The sequence below is a fragment of the Syngnathus floridae genome, chromosome 6 (genome assembly GCF_059516105.1).
Source record: "Syngnathus floridae isolate MCC-2025c chromosome 6, RoL_Sflo_1.0, whole genome shotgun sequence".
NCBI lineage: Eukaryota > Metazoa > Chordata > Actinopteri > Syngnathiformes > Syngnathidae > Syngnathus > Syngnathus floridae.
This window is the reverse complement of record NC_142418.1, coordinates 8,245,613-8,261,415: the sequence shown is the minus strand read 5'-3', so window position 1 is coordinate 8,261,415 and position 15,803 is coordinate 8,245,613. Positions and strand designations below refer to the sequence as shown.

Here is a 15,803-nt window from a genome sequence, read left to right as displayed (position 1 = left end):
CTAGCAAGCTAATAGTCCGACTTCAAGTACACCTAACCGATGTCATGTGAGGCCCACTTCGCATCCGTTAAGTTTGGTCTGCTGCAAACAGGATAATTTGTTTACTGAGCAACAGGTTGGACGGGAACAAGAGCGTTGAGCGGAAGCTGTCTCACAAGCTAACTAACACCTGACAACCCGTCTGTCGTGAACAAACTCCAACCGGACGTCCTGCATTTTGACTTCGCAATAAAATCGACACGGCGTGGCTTTCATTAGGTCCAAAAGCGCTTCAACGCATTTGTAGACACACTCAAATATGACAAAAATGATTACTCAACCAATTATGACACTTCTTTTGAACACGTTCTTTCTGCTATGTATTATCATCATGTGTGACAAACACAATCAAAGCGGCTTCTGAAAATGAGAAGACATTGTTGCAACAGAAAAATGTAACCCTGGTAAATAAGTCATGCAATAGACATCAATTCAACACAAACATCTCAACGCTGTGCATCCACTGCAAAAATGAAACTCAAACCCAGATTAGACATCTCATATCAAGGAAAATAAAATACTGGTAGTCAAAGTTAAGGTTCACTTTCTTCCATTATTTTGTTGTTGTTGTTTTTAAGACCAGTGTAGATATAACCGAGAAGATTCAGATTGGGCAAGAAGCATTTAGCTAAAAAATAAAACATGAAATGGACAACTTGTCACCTAAAAAAGCCATTTCCACAACAAATAAAAGAAAACACAAACGTAGTGCCATTAACGCAAACAGCAATTAGGTTGTTCCCAGTAGAAAAGTGTAGTCCTGATAAATTTCTACTGCGATAGCCATCAAGTAAACACCAACAACCCAAAGCTGTGCATAGGCATCATTGAACAAGCAGCAATAAGGCTTTTTAAAACAAACGCTTGAAACAGACAACTTACCACCTAATAGAAACGAGAGAAACAAAAGAAATCCTCGGCTTTAGCCCATCTCGCTGGTGACTGTGACAAAACACTGCGTGGATGTGGGAAGGACAAGAGAGGAAGGATGGGGGGGACGGAAGGGGAGGGGAGGGCAGTGGGTGGGGAAGCTAGCACCTGCTCCACTGATGCTCCCTGGGGGGAACGAGGGTTGGAGAGAGAAGGGAAGATGTGACCCCCCCCTCTCGCCACGCCGCCTTTCCACATGCATGCACACACAGTGCTGATAACTCACACGGGCCGAAAAGGCAATGGAGACATGATGCTCATGTCATCATGTCAACACATCTGCTAGTTGAAGTCAAGCTACTCGGTGCTCACCAGCCCATCGGGCAACTTTTTTTTTTCATGGGCTTTTGCGATATACATACAGGCAAGTCCAAATTAAAAGTCAAGCAGAGTACCATGTAATGCCACAACATGATAAACAGCACTATACAATGTGTGCATTCTCTCATTTTATGTATCAGTCAAACAGTAAACTTCAACTAGAATTGACAAAGTTACTTGTATACTTGCCATTAAAAAGCTACTTTCCTATTAAAAAAAAAAAACTTCCTCCCGCAGCTCTCAAATGAAGGCAAAAGTGCTGTGGACTGTAGAAACCAAATAAAAGAAGCTTTATCAACAATGGAGGTAAAAAAGTGTTCTGCAAGCTGAATTAGAAGTGCAGCACTGGCTTCATCTTGTCGTGTACACCAAAAGTCTGCAAATAATTAATTTTGCTGCCATCTTGTGGAATCTATTCTAATCTATTCTAAAAATTACAAAAAAATAATAATACTTATGAGTCATTTACACATGGGTTTTTGTTATTTGCCACAGAACAGCTTTCTGTAGATGCCAAAAGATGGCAACAAATCAATCATTTGTCTGAATTATGCTTTTCAACAAACAAAGAAACAAAGAAACAAAACAAAAATCAAAATTGGGTCTCCTCCTAGTTTATTAAATTGACTTACTCATCATATTTAGCAATTAATTTGTTGTATAAATGGCAACAGGTGGATACGCAGATTCATGGCACCTTCCGCCATCTAGTGGAAGAGCTTTTAATTTTTCTGCCAGTCACTATACATCACTGCCATGAATAGACAAACAACTTAAAGAAACATTATTTGACGCAATCAAATTATTCTTTTGGACAAATCGAGTGAATTGGGTCAAATGGCCATCAAACTAATTTGAATGGCAGCCAGCTTAAGCCCCTTCTACCTGTCTCAGCACACACAAATATTTCGCATCTGATTTGCATGGTTTTGTACCAGGACAACCTGATACAACCAGTCAAGCATTTCCCTCCTAATTAATGCACCCGCCTATAACACACACAAAGACACATTCACAAAAAGCTCCTAGATGAACACACATGGCTGTTGTGCTCAACCCTATACAGGGGAAAAATTGTGTGCGTGTGTGTCTACAGGGACATTGGAGCTTGACATGATTTATGGTGTGGCTGTGCACAGTCAGACACACTCTGAGGTGGGTGGTGTCTCACCTCCATCCTTTGTGACCTGTACAGATTGACTGCTGCGTGTGTGCGCAAGTGTGCGTGCACTCATTGTGTGAGGAGAGGATAGGAATGACTGATAGATTAACGTACACAAAAGTGCGTGCCTTTCCTGCAGGTGCATAAGTGACTGATGGATCATGCTCTGTCTGTGCGTATGCTTTTCCAGAGGGGTGGGGGTCAAAGCGCACGGTGCAGTGGTGGGTAACACTGCGCCACTCCACTCCTCCCTCCCCCACCTCACCATGTAAAAGAGGCCAAGCACAGAGGCTATTATGAAGTGTGGCAGTAATAGCTGCAGGATTCTTTACTGCCTCTGGAGACCGCTCTCATTAGCCTATTCCTCTCTCATATAGCCTTCCATCCATCACACACGCGAGCATGCACACATTTGTATGCAAACTGCACACTCACCCATTGGGGAGTGCCCACTCCATTCATGTCAGGTGAGGATGCACCCATAACTAAAAAAATACAAAAAAACGCTTGCTGCTTGTTTGTGGCCCACACATCAACACAATCACACACAGATGCATAGGATCAACCATGAACACCAACCCTTGATTATTTAAATGTATTCCTCCCTTCCCCCGATCAATGAAAATGAGCCCCCTGTTTGCTGCTCGGGTCAGGTGGGAGATCACAAACGGGGCAGAGTCAGAAACGTGGACGGCCCTGCGAGTTTACGTGAGCGCTACAGATTGGCTACTGAAGCAAAGACTCCAATTTTAAATGGAACACCTAACTGGCAGTAGGCGCCCTCCAATTTGTTTACAAACATTTTTACAGACCAGAGAGCTTTAGTCACTGACAGTGGTCCCCGCAATACTGTGGCTCATTGTTGACCCTCCTAAAAGTAATATCATAACAATAATGATAGTTATTGGTTTACATTTACTGTAACGTTGCCGCTAATTCCCACTACCTCTTCTGTTGTATCAAGTTAGCTTTAAGCTATGATGATACAGTTGATATAATCGCAAATTGCATGTGTTGCCATAGTGTGTAACTGGTTGTATCACAGCAACATAACACTCATGCACACACAAGCACACATGCAGTGCTGTAAAGATAGGCAGTAATCCAGTTTATTAGCACCGCCCCTCTCTGCATTTTCCCTTTTGCATCTTATCGCTTGCTCATTTTCTCCCTCTCTTATGATCCGCCCTCACACAAACACCTTCCCTCCATGTGTTCTCCTCAAGCCTACGACAATGTTCACACAAACACACGCACACACGCATGTTGTGTCAGTGTACCGCCTGGGGGGCTGAGCTGAGGAAACAGGGTGGGGAGTGTGCTGTTCTTTTCCCGCCTCGGCTTTCAGCACGTCCTGCAGAGAGAATTACCTTCCCTTTGTCTGTGTGAAAAGGCCGCTGCCTTTACCATCTGTGCAGCGTGCGTGTGTGTGTGTGTGTGTGTGTGTGTGCGTACAGGGCATTTTGGACTACGTTCCAGACCCACCAACAATAGGTGAAAATCTCCAATATTACGAAACCGTCCCACATGCTTTCAACACAATTCAACTTATGTCTTTGAAAATTGCAGCATGAAAAATATAGAAAATATTGTGCATATTGTAATGTTTGTGTTTGAGACATGGTGAGGCGGCATGTGAGTGTCTGGGCGTGAGCTGAGGCGGACAGCAGCTCCAGTATGTGTGTGCTCATTTTTTAATTACTTTTCAAAAGTCCTGTAATAGTCATTGTTCACACAGAGCAGAGAGAATATATTGAACTAGCTGTTGTTAGATGTTTTAGCGTTACCTTAACATCTGTGGAAATTTCCATTACCCCGTCTTTGGTTTTACGTGGCAGTTTTACAGCAAAGGACGTGACAAATACACAGATTGACGCAAGCACGCTTTGCCTCTTATGATGAGAACTGAGTGAGTTTAAAGTTTAAGTTTTAAGTTTAAAGGGTGCGGAAGACATATTTTCACCTGATTGGATAAGCGAGAGTTCAATGTCGACGTCCACCAGTTTCTCTTCACGTCCTCATTCCTTCAGCCCCAATTGTGCCGCCTCTGTATCTGTCTCACTCCAGATGGGTGGCAGAGAGTAGCAGCTTGCTGTGGTAAGGCCAATTATTTACATAATTATGATCTCCCACTTAACCACATGATCCCTTACCTGGGCGGAGGCAATTAAAGGAAGCATCATTATGCAGATTATGCAAATGCAGACAGAAGCGGAACGAGGCGGCGCACATGCCCGAGCAAAGGCGTGCCCCTGTAGCGTGTGAGCGTGAACCCTGCCGCTCATCGTGCGTGTGCAACAGAAGGTGGCGACGTTGGCGGATTACGGCTGTTCATGTTTGCAAACTGTGGGGGCTTGCTGTAATAAACTGCAATTTGCCTTCTTGTGTCAAGTGTGGATCAGAGATTAAAAATGGTAAGAAATCCAATTTCACCCACTGCAATAATATTTGGTGATGAATATGGGGTTTTTAGACACACTGTACTGTAATGTGGGAAAAGGTAAGACGCAATCTTGAATACACTTTTCAGATGTTTTTTTAAAGATTAATTTTGTGCTTGTCTGAACATAGTTTATTAGAATTTTAATTCCATTTTAATATTTTTAATTCATTTTAATGTTATCTCATTTACTTTTACTGTTCCTGCCCCCCCAAATTCAATATTTTAATGATATTAATCTATTTTTAATTTATTTGAATCCATGTTAATGTTAATTGTTATTTACTGTTTCTCTATATTTTTATTAATTAAGGACTACGTTTAGCAACAGGTATTTAAAATGATACAAAAATAATACAATAATTGTACTAATTAATTTATTTTAAATGAAAAAAATCACATCAACAGTACCAGTACAAGAGAAATAGAATACATGTAAACAAAAAGATAATTTTTGTCTTGTGAGTGTTTTGTGATATTTAATAATTTTTTTTTTTTAAGCAGACCCAGAATGGTTCTTTGCTCTGGTCCATAGCAATTTACACTTTAGATTGTGCATAATTATTGTGATTTGCTAAAAGGTGGTTGGGTCTGAAAATTGATCTCTACTGCGATGTAGTTAGTATAAAACAAAATACATTATGTCCGATGAACCTGAACGTCCAAACTGCTGTTAATTAGCTCTCTGTATACACATCAGACAAACACACACACACACTAACAAACAAACACCCACACCCACACAAACGGTGACACATTCAATCAATTACATTTTGACATGGTTCATGAACATGCAGATGGTGCAGCACCATTGGGGGCGGACAAGTTGAGTTTCCTATTTGCTGTTTAACTCCTTCGGAGTGCTGTTTGTGTGTGCGTACGCGCACATTGAGCCTGAAGCGAGGTAACACGCATACCGATTTTCAAATCCCTCGAAACGCATCCCACACCACAGGATAATCTTTCACAGACATCAAAGAATCAGGCCCCTGCTGACTTTTATTGCAAAGAAGGGCAAATGTTCAAATTTGTCAGTAAGTGTGCACTTGGAGCAATTAGTCCACTTGACTACTCTGCGTCGACATTTAACACTTGAAGTCGAACAACTGCGAATCACGTGTCTTTGCCACCTCATCTTCCAATCGGCCCATTTACGGAGCTTTTGATTCCACCGTTACCGGACTAATAACGCTCAGAGGAGGAGCAAAATGTCCAGTTGACTGGTCTTCATACATCTACACAGGTCCTATGGTACAAAAATGAGTTGGTACATGACAATATTGGTTAGCCTAGCTAACTTTAGCTATATAGCTATTTAGCTGATGACTGCCATTATATTTATAGGATATCTATAGCATACGTATGTCTGAAAGGAAGGGTTTTAACAACTGAGTGATGATGAAAATAACATTAGCGACCGCTATACTGCACTGGAAAAATTACATGACCGATTAAGTGACTGTAAATCAACTTTCATCACATTATGGTAGACTACAGGAAATATTGAATCATCCAACCACTGCTTTATTTCTTCAACTAATATTAACAATATCAAATTGGAGCTGCGACTTTCACTTTGCTTATCCTCCTGCCATCTGCTTGTTATCACGCACTAACCAGCAGATTTTTTTTTTTTCAGACGACTGCGCGTGTGTGTGTAGATGTGTTTGTGTGAGCCCATATAGAATTCAAATGTGCGTGCGTGTGCATGCAAGTGCATGTGTGTGTGTGTGTGTGTGTGTGTGTGGACTAGCAGGAGTTATCACCTCGGGTCAAAATCTGCTGGCATTTATCCTAATCTGCAGCTCAGTGAGCACGCATCCTGCATGTGTGAGCGAATGTGTGTGTGTGCGCTTCACACGTGAGATTTCACAACAAAGTCACTGTATGCGCTGGTTGTAGTAATTGGATGTAAACAATGCAGTGTTCACACGTGTCATTAACGTGCGCCTGTAAGTGAATTTCGCGGCTAATTATGAGCTCATTAGTGACACCAGCTCTTTTGGACCAATTAGGCTTAGCCAGCGCTATTTTTTTGTTGGATTTGTGCTTTCGTGGTTGGAAACATAAGAAGTGCTATTTTATTCATTCCCTGTCTTTTAATTTTTTCGACGTCTACCACATCTCTGGAGGACGGAATTCGTTTTTTGATGGATTACGTCTTGTGTCTAACTGTACGATTTTTTTAATCTCTTCTACGTTGTAAAGCTGTTGTCATGGAGTTTTATTCATCTCATTAATAACAGTGCCCTTGAGGTGAAGCACACTATGACCCTGTTTTCATCGACACACACACATTGATGCACGCATACGCGCACACGCGCATTCAATTAACACCACATGAGAGGCTGACAGCAGCGTGGTTTGAGGCAGTGCATGTCTCATTGAACCCACCCCCCGCCCTCGCCACCATCCTTTCTTGCGCCTATAAAACGGCCCATTGAGGGTTCTAAGGGAAAAAAAAAAAAAAATTCAAAGTCTCAGTAACCTAATGTACGCACGTACCGATAATGGGGACAAATGTGAGCATGTCAGATGTCTCTAAAGAAATATCCTGAGTGTGGTATGGGGTCTGTTGAGAATAATTCTTTTATTCCTTCATCAGCCCGGGAAAACAATTTGGGCAGATAACTGTAAACATTAAACCAGTTCAATATTCACGATAACAAATCCTTAAGTGGGGCCAGGGTTATAATAATTTTTGAGTTTTCATTATAGTGTTGTTTTTTTTTATTCAGTTAGCTGCCGTGGGGACTAGCGGTATAGAAAATGTATGGATGGATGGTTTTAAGTAGTTTTTTGAGCAGATTTGTTAGTTTGTATTTTTTTTGGGTTGAAAATGCCTCATTTTTAAATTAGTTTAAGTATTTGTTTATTTTTAATGGGGTGTTAGTTGAGTGCAAGATAGAAAAAAAGTCACATAGTATTGTTTAATAAAGTACAGTAAACTAAAATTCTCAAACATTTGACCTTTCTTCTGTACGGACACACACCAATACTGAAATAATTATTTTTAAAATGAACCCTGAAAGCTCAAGTATTAATTGACAAAGATGAAAATAAAGGACACTGCCACTATAATTAAAGTTAGTTTTTATTCTACTTTAGTAACAAAAAAATCCATTTTAGTTTGAGTTATTTTGTTAGTTTTCAGAAACTGTAATAATCTAACACATACCAAAAATCAGTTGTAATTTCTGCTTCTTTTCCTGAATCTGAGCCTGTTGCTGTACGGATTCTGCACTTATTAAATGGGACAAGATCTGAGGTGGACCGCTAGTCCGGAGGCGTTGCTTTGGAGGCTTCTGAATCAAACGGCGGGTCAAGTCTTATTGGCACAACCACTTGCCTGACGGTGTCTACCTGCGGCGCTTCATGCCATTAAATGGAATCGCATGCTGTTTAAGATAACAATGTACAGCACTATATTATATGATATATGTTGCCCACTCTGCAGCCTGGTCATCCTGGAAGAGGTGGGGAAACCCTCCATATGCACTTTTGCTTATGCCGGTACACAACAGCATATGATCGCAAAATAATAAATGCAAATGATCAAATATCACTTGAACTACTGTCTTTGCTCAGGGTCTCACACTGGAATCAAAACCCAGCTGGCACTCAGAGCAGAACAAAATGAAAAACAGAGCGCTAAGAAGCCCAGGAAAACCAGCAAGTGGGAAGCAAGAGGCCATTGTTAAACGACACTTAGCAGCTCCAAACTGCAAGACACACTTAGCTTCAAAACACGCTTAGGAATTGCTTGAGTCCAGCTGACTGCAGTCGAACGAGTAGAATATTTGTTGCATGAGAGCCTGAGGCAGAGTGGGGAGCGTGTAGTGTGCGTGTGTGCGTGCGTGTGTGTATGTGTGAGCGCCTTCACATGACATGTGCCATAAATCACACGCCACATTGTCCTTGCAGCGCTAACACATATCATAGAAATCAATGCAGAGGTCAAGTTGAACAGGGCGAGCCAGAGGCTGAAAACACAACAGCAGCCAATAAAGATGACCCGCCAGCACACACGTCAAAAAGAGCTCTATGTCAAATAACACACTCACACACATGCAAATATATACATGGAGTGAAATGCAAATATCAAGATAATTTTGTTGTTTTTTTGCTCCATGTGTTGCGATTGTGTTTTACTAATATTGAGAAGACCTGATACAGAGGAATTAAAAAAGGACCAAAAAATTTAAATAATAATAATATTAATAATAGTTTGCCCCGGTGTGCTGTACGTCTTTAATTAAAATAAGCACCAAACAACAACCTCTGGTGCTCATTTGAGAACGACACTAAAATTCCTATGTGCCCTCCTAAATACACAACATGTAAAAAGGGATTGTTCACTATCTGCCAAACTGCTGATTTCTGTGACCTGAGATGTGTTCACTGCTACATCAGCGCAACGAGTTTCTGCTCACGAGGCAAAACCAAAAAAACTAGCTCCCAATGACAATCACAGAGTATGTGGTTACTTCCGAAGATCGAAATTTATTAGGGCATACCCACATACTTGATTGAGACATTTTCGCTCATGTAATGAGTATGATCGCGCCTGATTTTCTAATGTCACCTCTCATACTAATCCATGCTACCCCCTCCCACACATACATATTTTCCTCCTAACCCCCCATGCTGTCAAATGATCATTGAGGATGGAGCCGCTGGCATCGTCGCCACAGCAACCATACTGCTTAGGGTCAGGAGGGAGTGAAGGGCGGGGGTGGAAACACACACACTCATAGACACACACACTTGCACAATCAGGTGGCAGCCATGACACATGCACACACAGAAAGAGCATGAGAAAAACATATGGAAAGCCATTTATGATTCATTCAATATCCTTCATATCCATCTTAATGTCCATGTGTTAATTAATATGCTCTTTGTCCTCATTAGTAAGACAACACAAGGCACTAGTAGAATAACTGTCAAACTAGTAAAGTTGTTGTTTTTTTTTCAAACTACTGTATGACATTTCTGTACACTAGCAGGAAAACTCGATGTTGCGACTCAAACTCAAACTAATTAAATGAAGCGCAACCTCGGATGCTTGAAAAAGATGACAACAGTAGGCAGTCTGCGGATGTTTCATAGTGAGATTTCTCTCTCTCTCTCTAACACACTCGCACACACACTCACACACACACGCTAACAATGACAAAGCCCCGACATAATCACAGTGCTTCAATCATTTATGACAGCAGATGTATAATTCAAAAAGCAGCATGAAAGATTCACAAAGGCGCGGTACATTGTTTAATCTGCCCCCCACCTCCCTACTTTAGACAGACGCACACACATACACACACACTCTGGCACCTGACCTGGCCCAACAGCAGGGGGCTTAATCATCACACACAATTTTAAAGGTGCTGGGGTGGAAGGAAAACCTGTCGTACAGGTACGTATTCTTCAGTTTTCACTCTCTCGCCATTTTTTGAGGGGTAAATACCACAGTTTCCACTCCTGACTTCTCACCTTGTCGTGAGGATTGTTCTCACCCTGCTTTAGCTTTTCACGCCTTTCACTATTCACATCCAGAAGTGACAATAACACTCACACTCTGTTCCTAAGTAGAAGTAGAGATACGTACAACTGGCACGTTTTTTCAGACACGAGTTATCATTCAGCCAATGTTTTGCTTTGATTTGCAAGCACAAACTCAATTTAACTCCTGTCACAAAAAGCAGCTGTTTAACCAAATATAAAACAACGACCGCGACATCTTGTGTACTTAAAACGACATGGCGTATAAAGCCCGCTTACCATCACGCTAACAAACAATGCAAAACGGTATTCACATGCTAATGGTTAGCATCAGTAGTTGTGGTTTTAGAGACAATGGATATCTGAACAACAACAGTGGCGCAACACATGTAGGCAACAGATAACATGACTCACTGGCATATATTCTTTATCCTTTATGAAAATTGAGTAATATTATAGTAGGAGTAGAAGAAGTTATGTAACAATAATAATAAAAATATATATTGGAAGATATCTATTCTTTGTTTTGTTTTTTTGTCTGCACAGAATTATACTGCCTCCTGGTGGTCAGAGTGGAAAAACCAGAAGGATTAGTACAATGTAATTGATTACAGCAAATAACACTGAGGTTCCTGTTTGTTCTCAGACAAAGTCCTTGCATAAAACCAAAATGAAATTGAGGAAGCAAAATAAACACAGAGAAAAAAAAAAGACATTCAGAAACAAGTGAGAAGAAGCATAGCTTGTAGTTGTTTCGAGTCATGAATTATTGTACTTCAGTAGAAAAGCAAAACCAACACAAAATTGTTTTTCTCTTTTGTTAATTTGTATAGTGCTTTTACCGAGAAGAAATTAAATTACGAGACACAGCTTCGACAAGATAATCAGGATTGAACTCAAGTATTTGTGACTTCCTACCACCGGTACCACAACTGTCCCCACGTACACTACTGGAAAGCAACTCTCAAGTCATTACCTCTGCCAAAGAGTGTATGTTGTCATTAATGTGTTTGTCATACTGTCACCAATACTACCGATCTGGCTGATGATAAGGATCTCTTTCTTCTTCTTTTTTCCTGTATTTGCATTTTTTGTTTTTTATATTTAATTATACATATATATCTATATACACATAGGTATATGTATGTTTATATATATATATATATATATATATATATATATATATATATATATATATATATATATATATATATATATATATATATATATATACACACATTTGATATTTTTTCTATAATGTCTCAGTGAATAATGCAAAGAGACTTACAGTACATAATAATGTATTTTTTACAACAGTTCCCATATGTTTTGATAAGTTTCTGACATTCTACCAGCAGCACGGAGACTCAGTGGTTAGCATGTCCACCTTCCAGTTTTAACATTCGGTGTTTGAATTTTAGTTCCAACTTTCCTGTGTTAAAATTTCTCCAGGTACTATAAATGTTATTGAATAAATTTACCCCTTACATACATTTTACTGCATGTAAATATAAATGTATTTTTCCCGAAGCTAATGAAAGCAAAAAAAAATTCCTTAACTTCCCGGTCACTGTCAAGAAAAGGGAGACTATCGCACCACTTTGAAGAAATGAAGACTTTCACTTGCAAGCTCCCCAAATAAGAGGCTGAGTGCTTGCTTCAAGTTATTTTCTACTCTGTTTAAATCTACTGCAAATCTAACAGGTAAAACAAAAGACAATTCAACACAGTATATTTATACACCATAACATATTACATATCAAATCAGCTATCTTAATGCTAAAATATAATGTGAAATGCCATGGACGGGCTAAGAGAAACTAGCACAGATGTTGCTTCAGACAACCACTGCACAAGTGTGCAGAATACCAAAAGAACCCGAAGAAGAAGAACTGGACGTACCTGGGAGGTAGAAGTGCGGTGCCTTTAATCCGAACATGCCTCCACTCTGACTGGAAGTGAGGGTCAGGTTAAAGAGCTCGTCGTTGGCTGTTAGTCATCCACCCCTGCCCCCACTTCTCTCGTTCTTCCCGCAGGGGTGGCCAGGAGGTCAGAGGAGGTGAGAGGTCAGCCTCTGTCTACTCCCCTTTGCCCCTGGTAGACTGAACCTGCGTAGAGCCAAAAAAAGGTGGAGGACAATTGATTGGACTCCGGGCTGGGAACGAGCGGCTGTCTTATCATTCCTCCCTCTGACTGTCTGAGAGGAAGAGGATGGATAGAGAGGAAAAAAAGTGAAGAAGCTCCTGGCAGGCTTGGTCCTTCCTCTCCTTCTTTTCAGTCTTTGTAATCCCTTCCTCACTACTATTCATTCAGCAGCTTCTTGCTCATCCAGCTTTTTACCGCTGCTCCCGTTCCCCTTATTTTCTGCGCCTCTTTTCAGGATTTATCCTGCTTCCTTTTGCCTCCTCAGTCCCACTAGTGACTGCTTAGCTTAGCGGGCACCCAAGAGGAGGAGGAGGAAGAGAAAAGAGAAAGGGGGGGTGGGAGAGGAGGAGAATCACTAGATGGACCAGTGAGGGAGAGATGAATGAGTTTGTGTGTGTGGAAGACGAGGAATGAAGCTGCGTCGTATGGGGGGAGTGTGTGTGTGTGTTTGTAAAAGAGGTTGGATGAGAGGAAGAGGAAGCGAGGAGAGCGAAAGAGGGTGTTGATGCACTTCTCATTATCAGTAGATTGGACTGGTGCCTGAGTGACAGCTGATTCATCATGGGAGAGAGACAGTGTGTGTATGCGTTAGTATGCGTGTGCGTGTGTGTGCATACTCACTCCAGTTCTCTCTCCCATCTTCTTTTTCTTCTTCTTTTTCCTCTTCTTTCTCAACTACCAGTCTGTGTACTGATGCCGTTTTGGACCACATGGATGGGACCTGCAAAAAAAAAACCCCACACACATTCCTGGATTTTCCAGGCATCTGTACTTAAGTGACAGTTCAACTAATTATCGATTTGCTAATATGATGAGGTGGTTTCACTGTCATAACGGCCCTTTGAGTGAAATGGATGCAACTCGTTCTGCCTCCCTCACCCAATAAAATATAGATGTTGGCCTGTTTAACTGCTGTTTGTCCTTTTTCCTTCCCCCCTCCTCTTGGGGTTTCGGTAGCGATGAGTGTAGTAATTCTGAATCGACCGACAGGACAAGATCTCCCCTAAGGGTCTACCTGGGTGATTGGCCACATGGCATCCATTGCAGATTGGTTATCACGGAAGGGGGAACCTTCTGTCTTTGATCCCATATGAAGATTTCTTCCTTGAGTTTTTGCCGTGCCCGGTTCTCTAGAAAAGGGTAGAATAGTTGGACAACGCTGCTCTGAAGCAAAGGTATGGCATCATTGATTCAAAATCATGTCCCATTGGCAGTAGATGAGATCTGAGCTCTGAGTGGACTTTATTTGATGGAGAGCTCGACTAACTGGATTTGTCATACTGTATGGGGCCTGTCTAAGCAATGGAAACCTGTGATTCTGTGTGTGGGTGGAGGGGAAGGATGCTGCTATTGCATAGGAGCTGTACTTAGGTAAATTCATAGAAATCTAGAAAAAAAAATACTCTGATAAAAGTATAAATTGGCTCACCGATTCAAGTGCTGTAGTCTAGTAACAGTAAACGTGTTTTAAACCTACTCAGATAAGTACAAGTGGCTGTAAATGGCCTTGAGAACGATTTGTGTAATTTACTTCCATGTTAATTTCCTGTGTAGGTTTACTCTAGCTGTGTGTCCAAATACTTTTGTCCATATGGCTGTACAGGGTTTGATAAGCAGTTGTGGGAGCAGTTATGACATGTTGGCCAACCACAAACTGACAACGGCAACCCAGTGCGGAGGGGAGATAAAGCAAAAAGAGGAAACGTTAAAGTGGAGAAGAGGCAGAAGTATTTACATTCTATGACTTAAGTAGACGTATACTCGTGTTAAAAAAAGACTGCTAAAAGCAGAAATAAGGATTCAACTTATTCAGAAAGAAAGTGCAGAATTAAAACGTACTAAAGTACTTTAGCAAAATGCAAAAATGGATTTAATTATATTGAATACTTATTTTGCTAACTGAAAAACAGTGCACACAAAATATGTTTCCTGCTCTAACGTGTTTAGTCCTTATATTTAAAAAAAAAAAGCATACGACATGCTATCAAAGATTTGACTAACTTTATTTACGAGTTTTGTCATGTACAGGACTACGAGTTGTCGTCCGGACGTTTTATTTTTTGACTTGCAAGCACAGACTGGAAATGCGAACATTGTATGATGGCAGTGAACTGAACCCAATTCATGTCACAATTCCTTTGGCAAAAGGTGAAAATGTTTTCAAAAAGAGGCATTAAGTCATCTATGGCCACTTTAAATTTACTGTCAAACTAAACATAATACAAAGAGCAAGTTTAGTCTTTCAGTCCACTAAGTAAATGCTCACGCTAAATAGCATCTCTGCTGCTATGCTATAATCTAATAGCCAACGGGTTGAACACAAACAACGGAGCAACGCATGTAGACAGACAACACAACAGTACATTTATATTTTTATCCTCTGCGAAGAATGACTAATATCAGTGCTGCACTGTGAGTGACAAATTCAAAGGCATGTCAAGGTACAGCACTGCACTTTCTAGAGAGCTCCAGTTGGAGACAGTCTGGGCTCTCCAGCCCTTATGGGTCACGCTCCGCTGCAGTGAGGTCAATAGAGGGACGTGAGGAGCCACGGCGCGACCTGCGATGATTACAAACAACAGCCAATAACGAGCGAGCACCCCTGACCTCATTGCTGTGGAAACACCAGGGAAGGCCTGTCACTGAGGGAGTCGTATAAGTCAATCTAAGAGGAGGGGGGGAGAAGAGAGCCTCATGATGAGGTCAATAAAACCTTTAAATCATTTTTTCCCCTTCAAGGGGGAATTGCTCTCCCGCCTTCAAAACAGACGCCGTAACAGACTTGTGAAGCTGCCTTCCTCCCTCCCTTCCCCCTCCTCTATCTCCGGCTCACTTCCTTGGCTCTCTATCACTTGCCTGTCAGATGCACGCTGTGGCAGAATAAGAGACGACATCCCGGTCCCTGCTGTAACCAGGGGCTGCCATCAGCACTTAAACATTTCTCTCTACCCCATGCACCCCCCATCCCATCCCATCCCCCCACCCTCCCTACTTTTTCCTCTCGCCAACCGCTGACAGGCGACCACAGAGAGATGACAAACACAAGCAGCCAAATGATGAAGAAAAGACAAAGCCTTGCATCCTCCCTTACTTCCCCCTTGATGTTTTTGCTACCCCCCACACACACTCGTCTAAGCCCGTTGACCCCCGAGTGAGTGAGCGAGCATCATTACCTAGCCAGTCACTCTAGTACCATCGGTGTGTGTGCCTGTTAGTAAATATATTTGTCATTCCCAATGTCAGCACAGCAGACATTAAAAG

The 15,803-nt window shown here is 41.4% G+C and overlaps 1 protein-coding gene across 7 annotated transcripts in view; it reads right to left on the bottom strand.

The window, feature by feature from the left end:
* Positions 1 to 15,803, bottom strand: part of LOC148396357 (genetic suppressor element 1-like) — a 43,253-nt gene that overhangs the window by 20,231 nt on the left and 7,219 nt on the right. For 4 of the 7 annotated variants that reach the window (XM_088378741.1, XM_088378740.1, XM_088378746.1 and 1 more), the window contains 3 exons: positions 13,558 to 13,672; positions 13,160 to 13,263; positions 12,300 to 12,505 (listed from right to left, as the gene is read on the bottom strand). In XM_088378741.1, coding sequence (XP_088234867.1) covers positions 12,300 to 12,336 — 37 coding nt within the window. In that variant the 5' untranslated portion in view covers positions 12,337 to 12,505; positions 13,160 to 13,263; positions 13,558 to 13,672. Of the gene's footprint in view, positions 1 to 921; positions 993 to 12,299; positions 12,506 to 13,159; positions 13,264 to 13,557; positions 13,673 to 15,803 lie in introns of those variants that run through there. The other 3 variants (XM_088378745.1, XM_088378744.1, XM_088378747.1) reach the window with 3 other exon arrangements.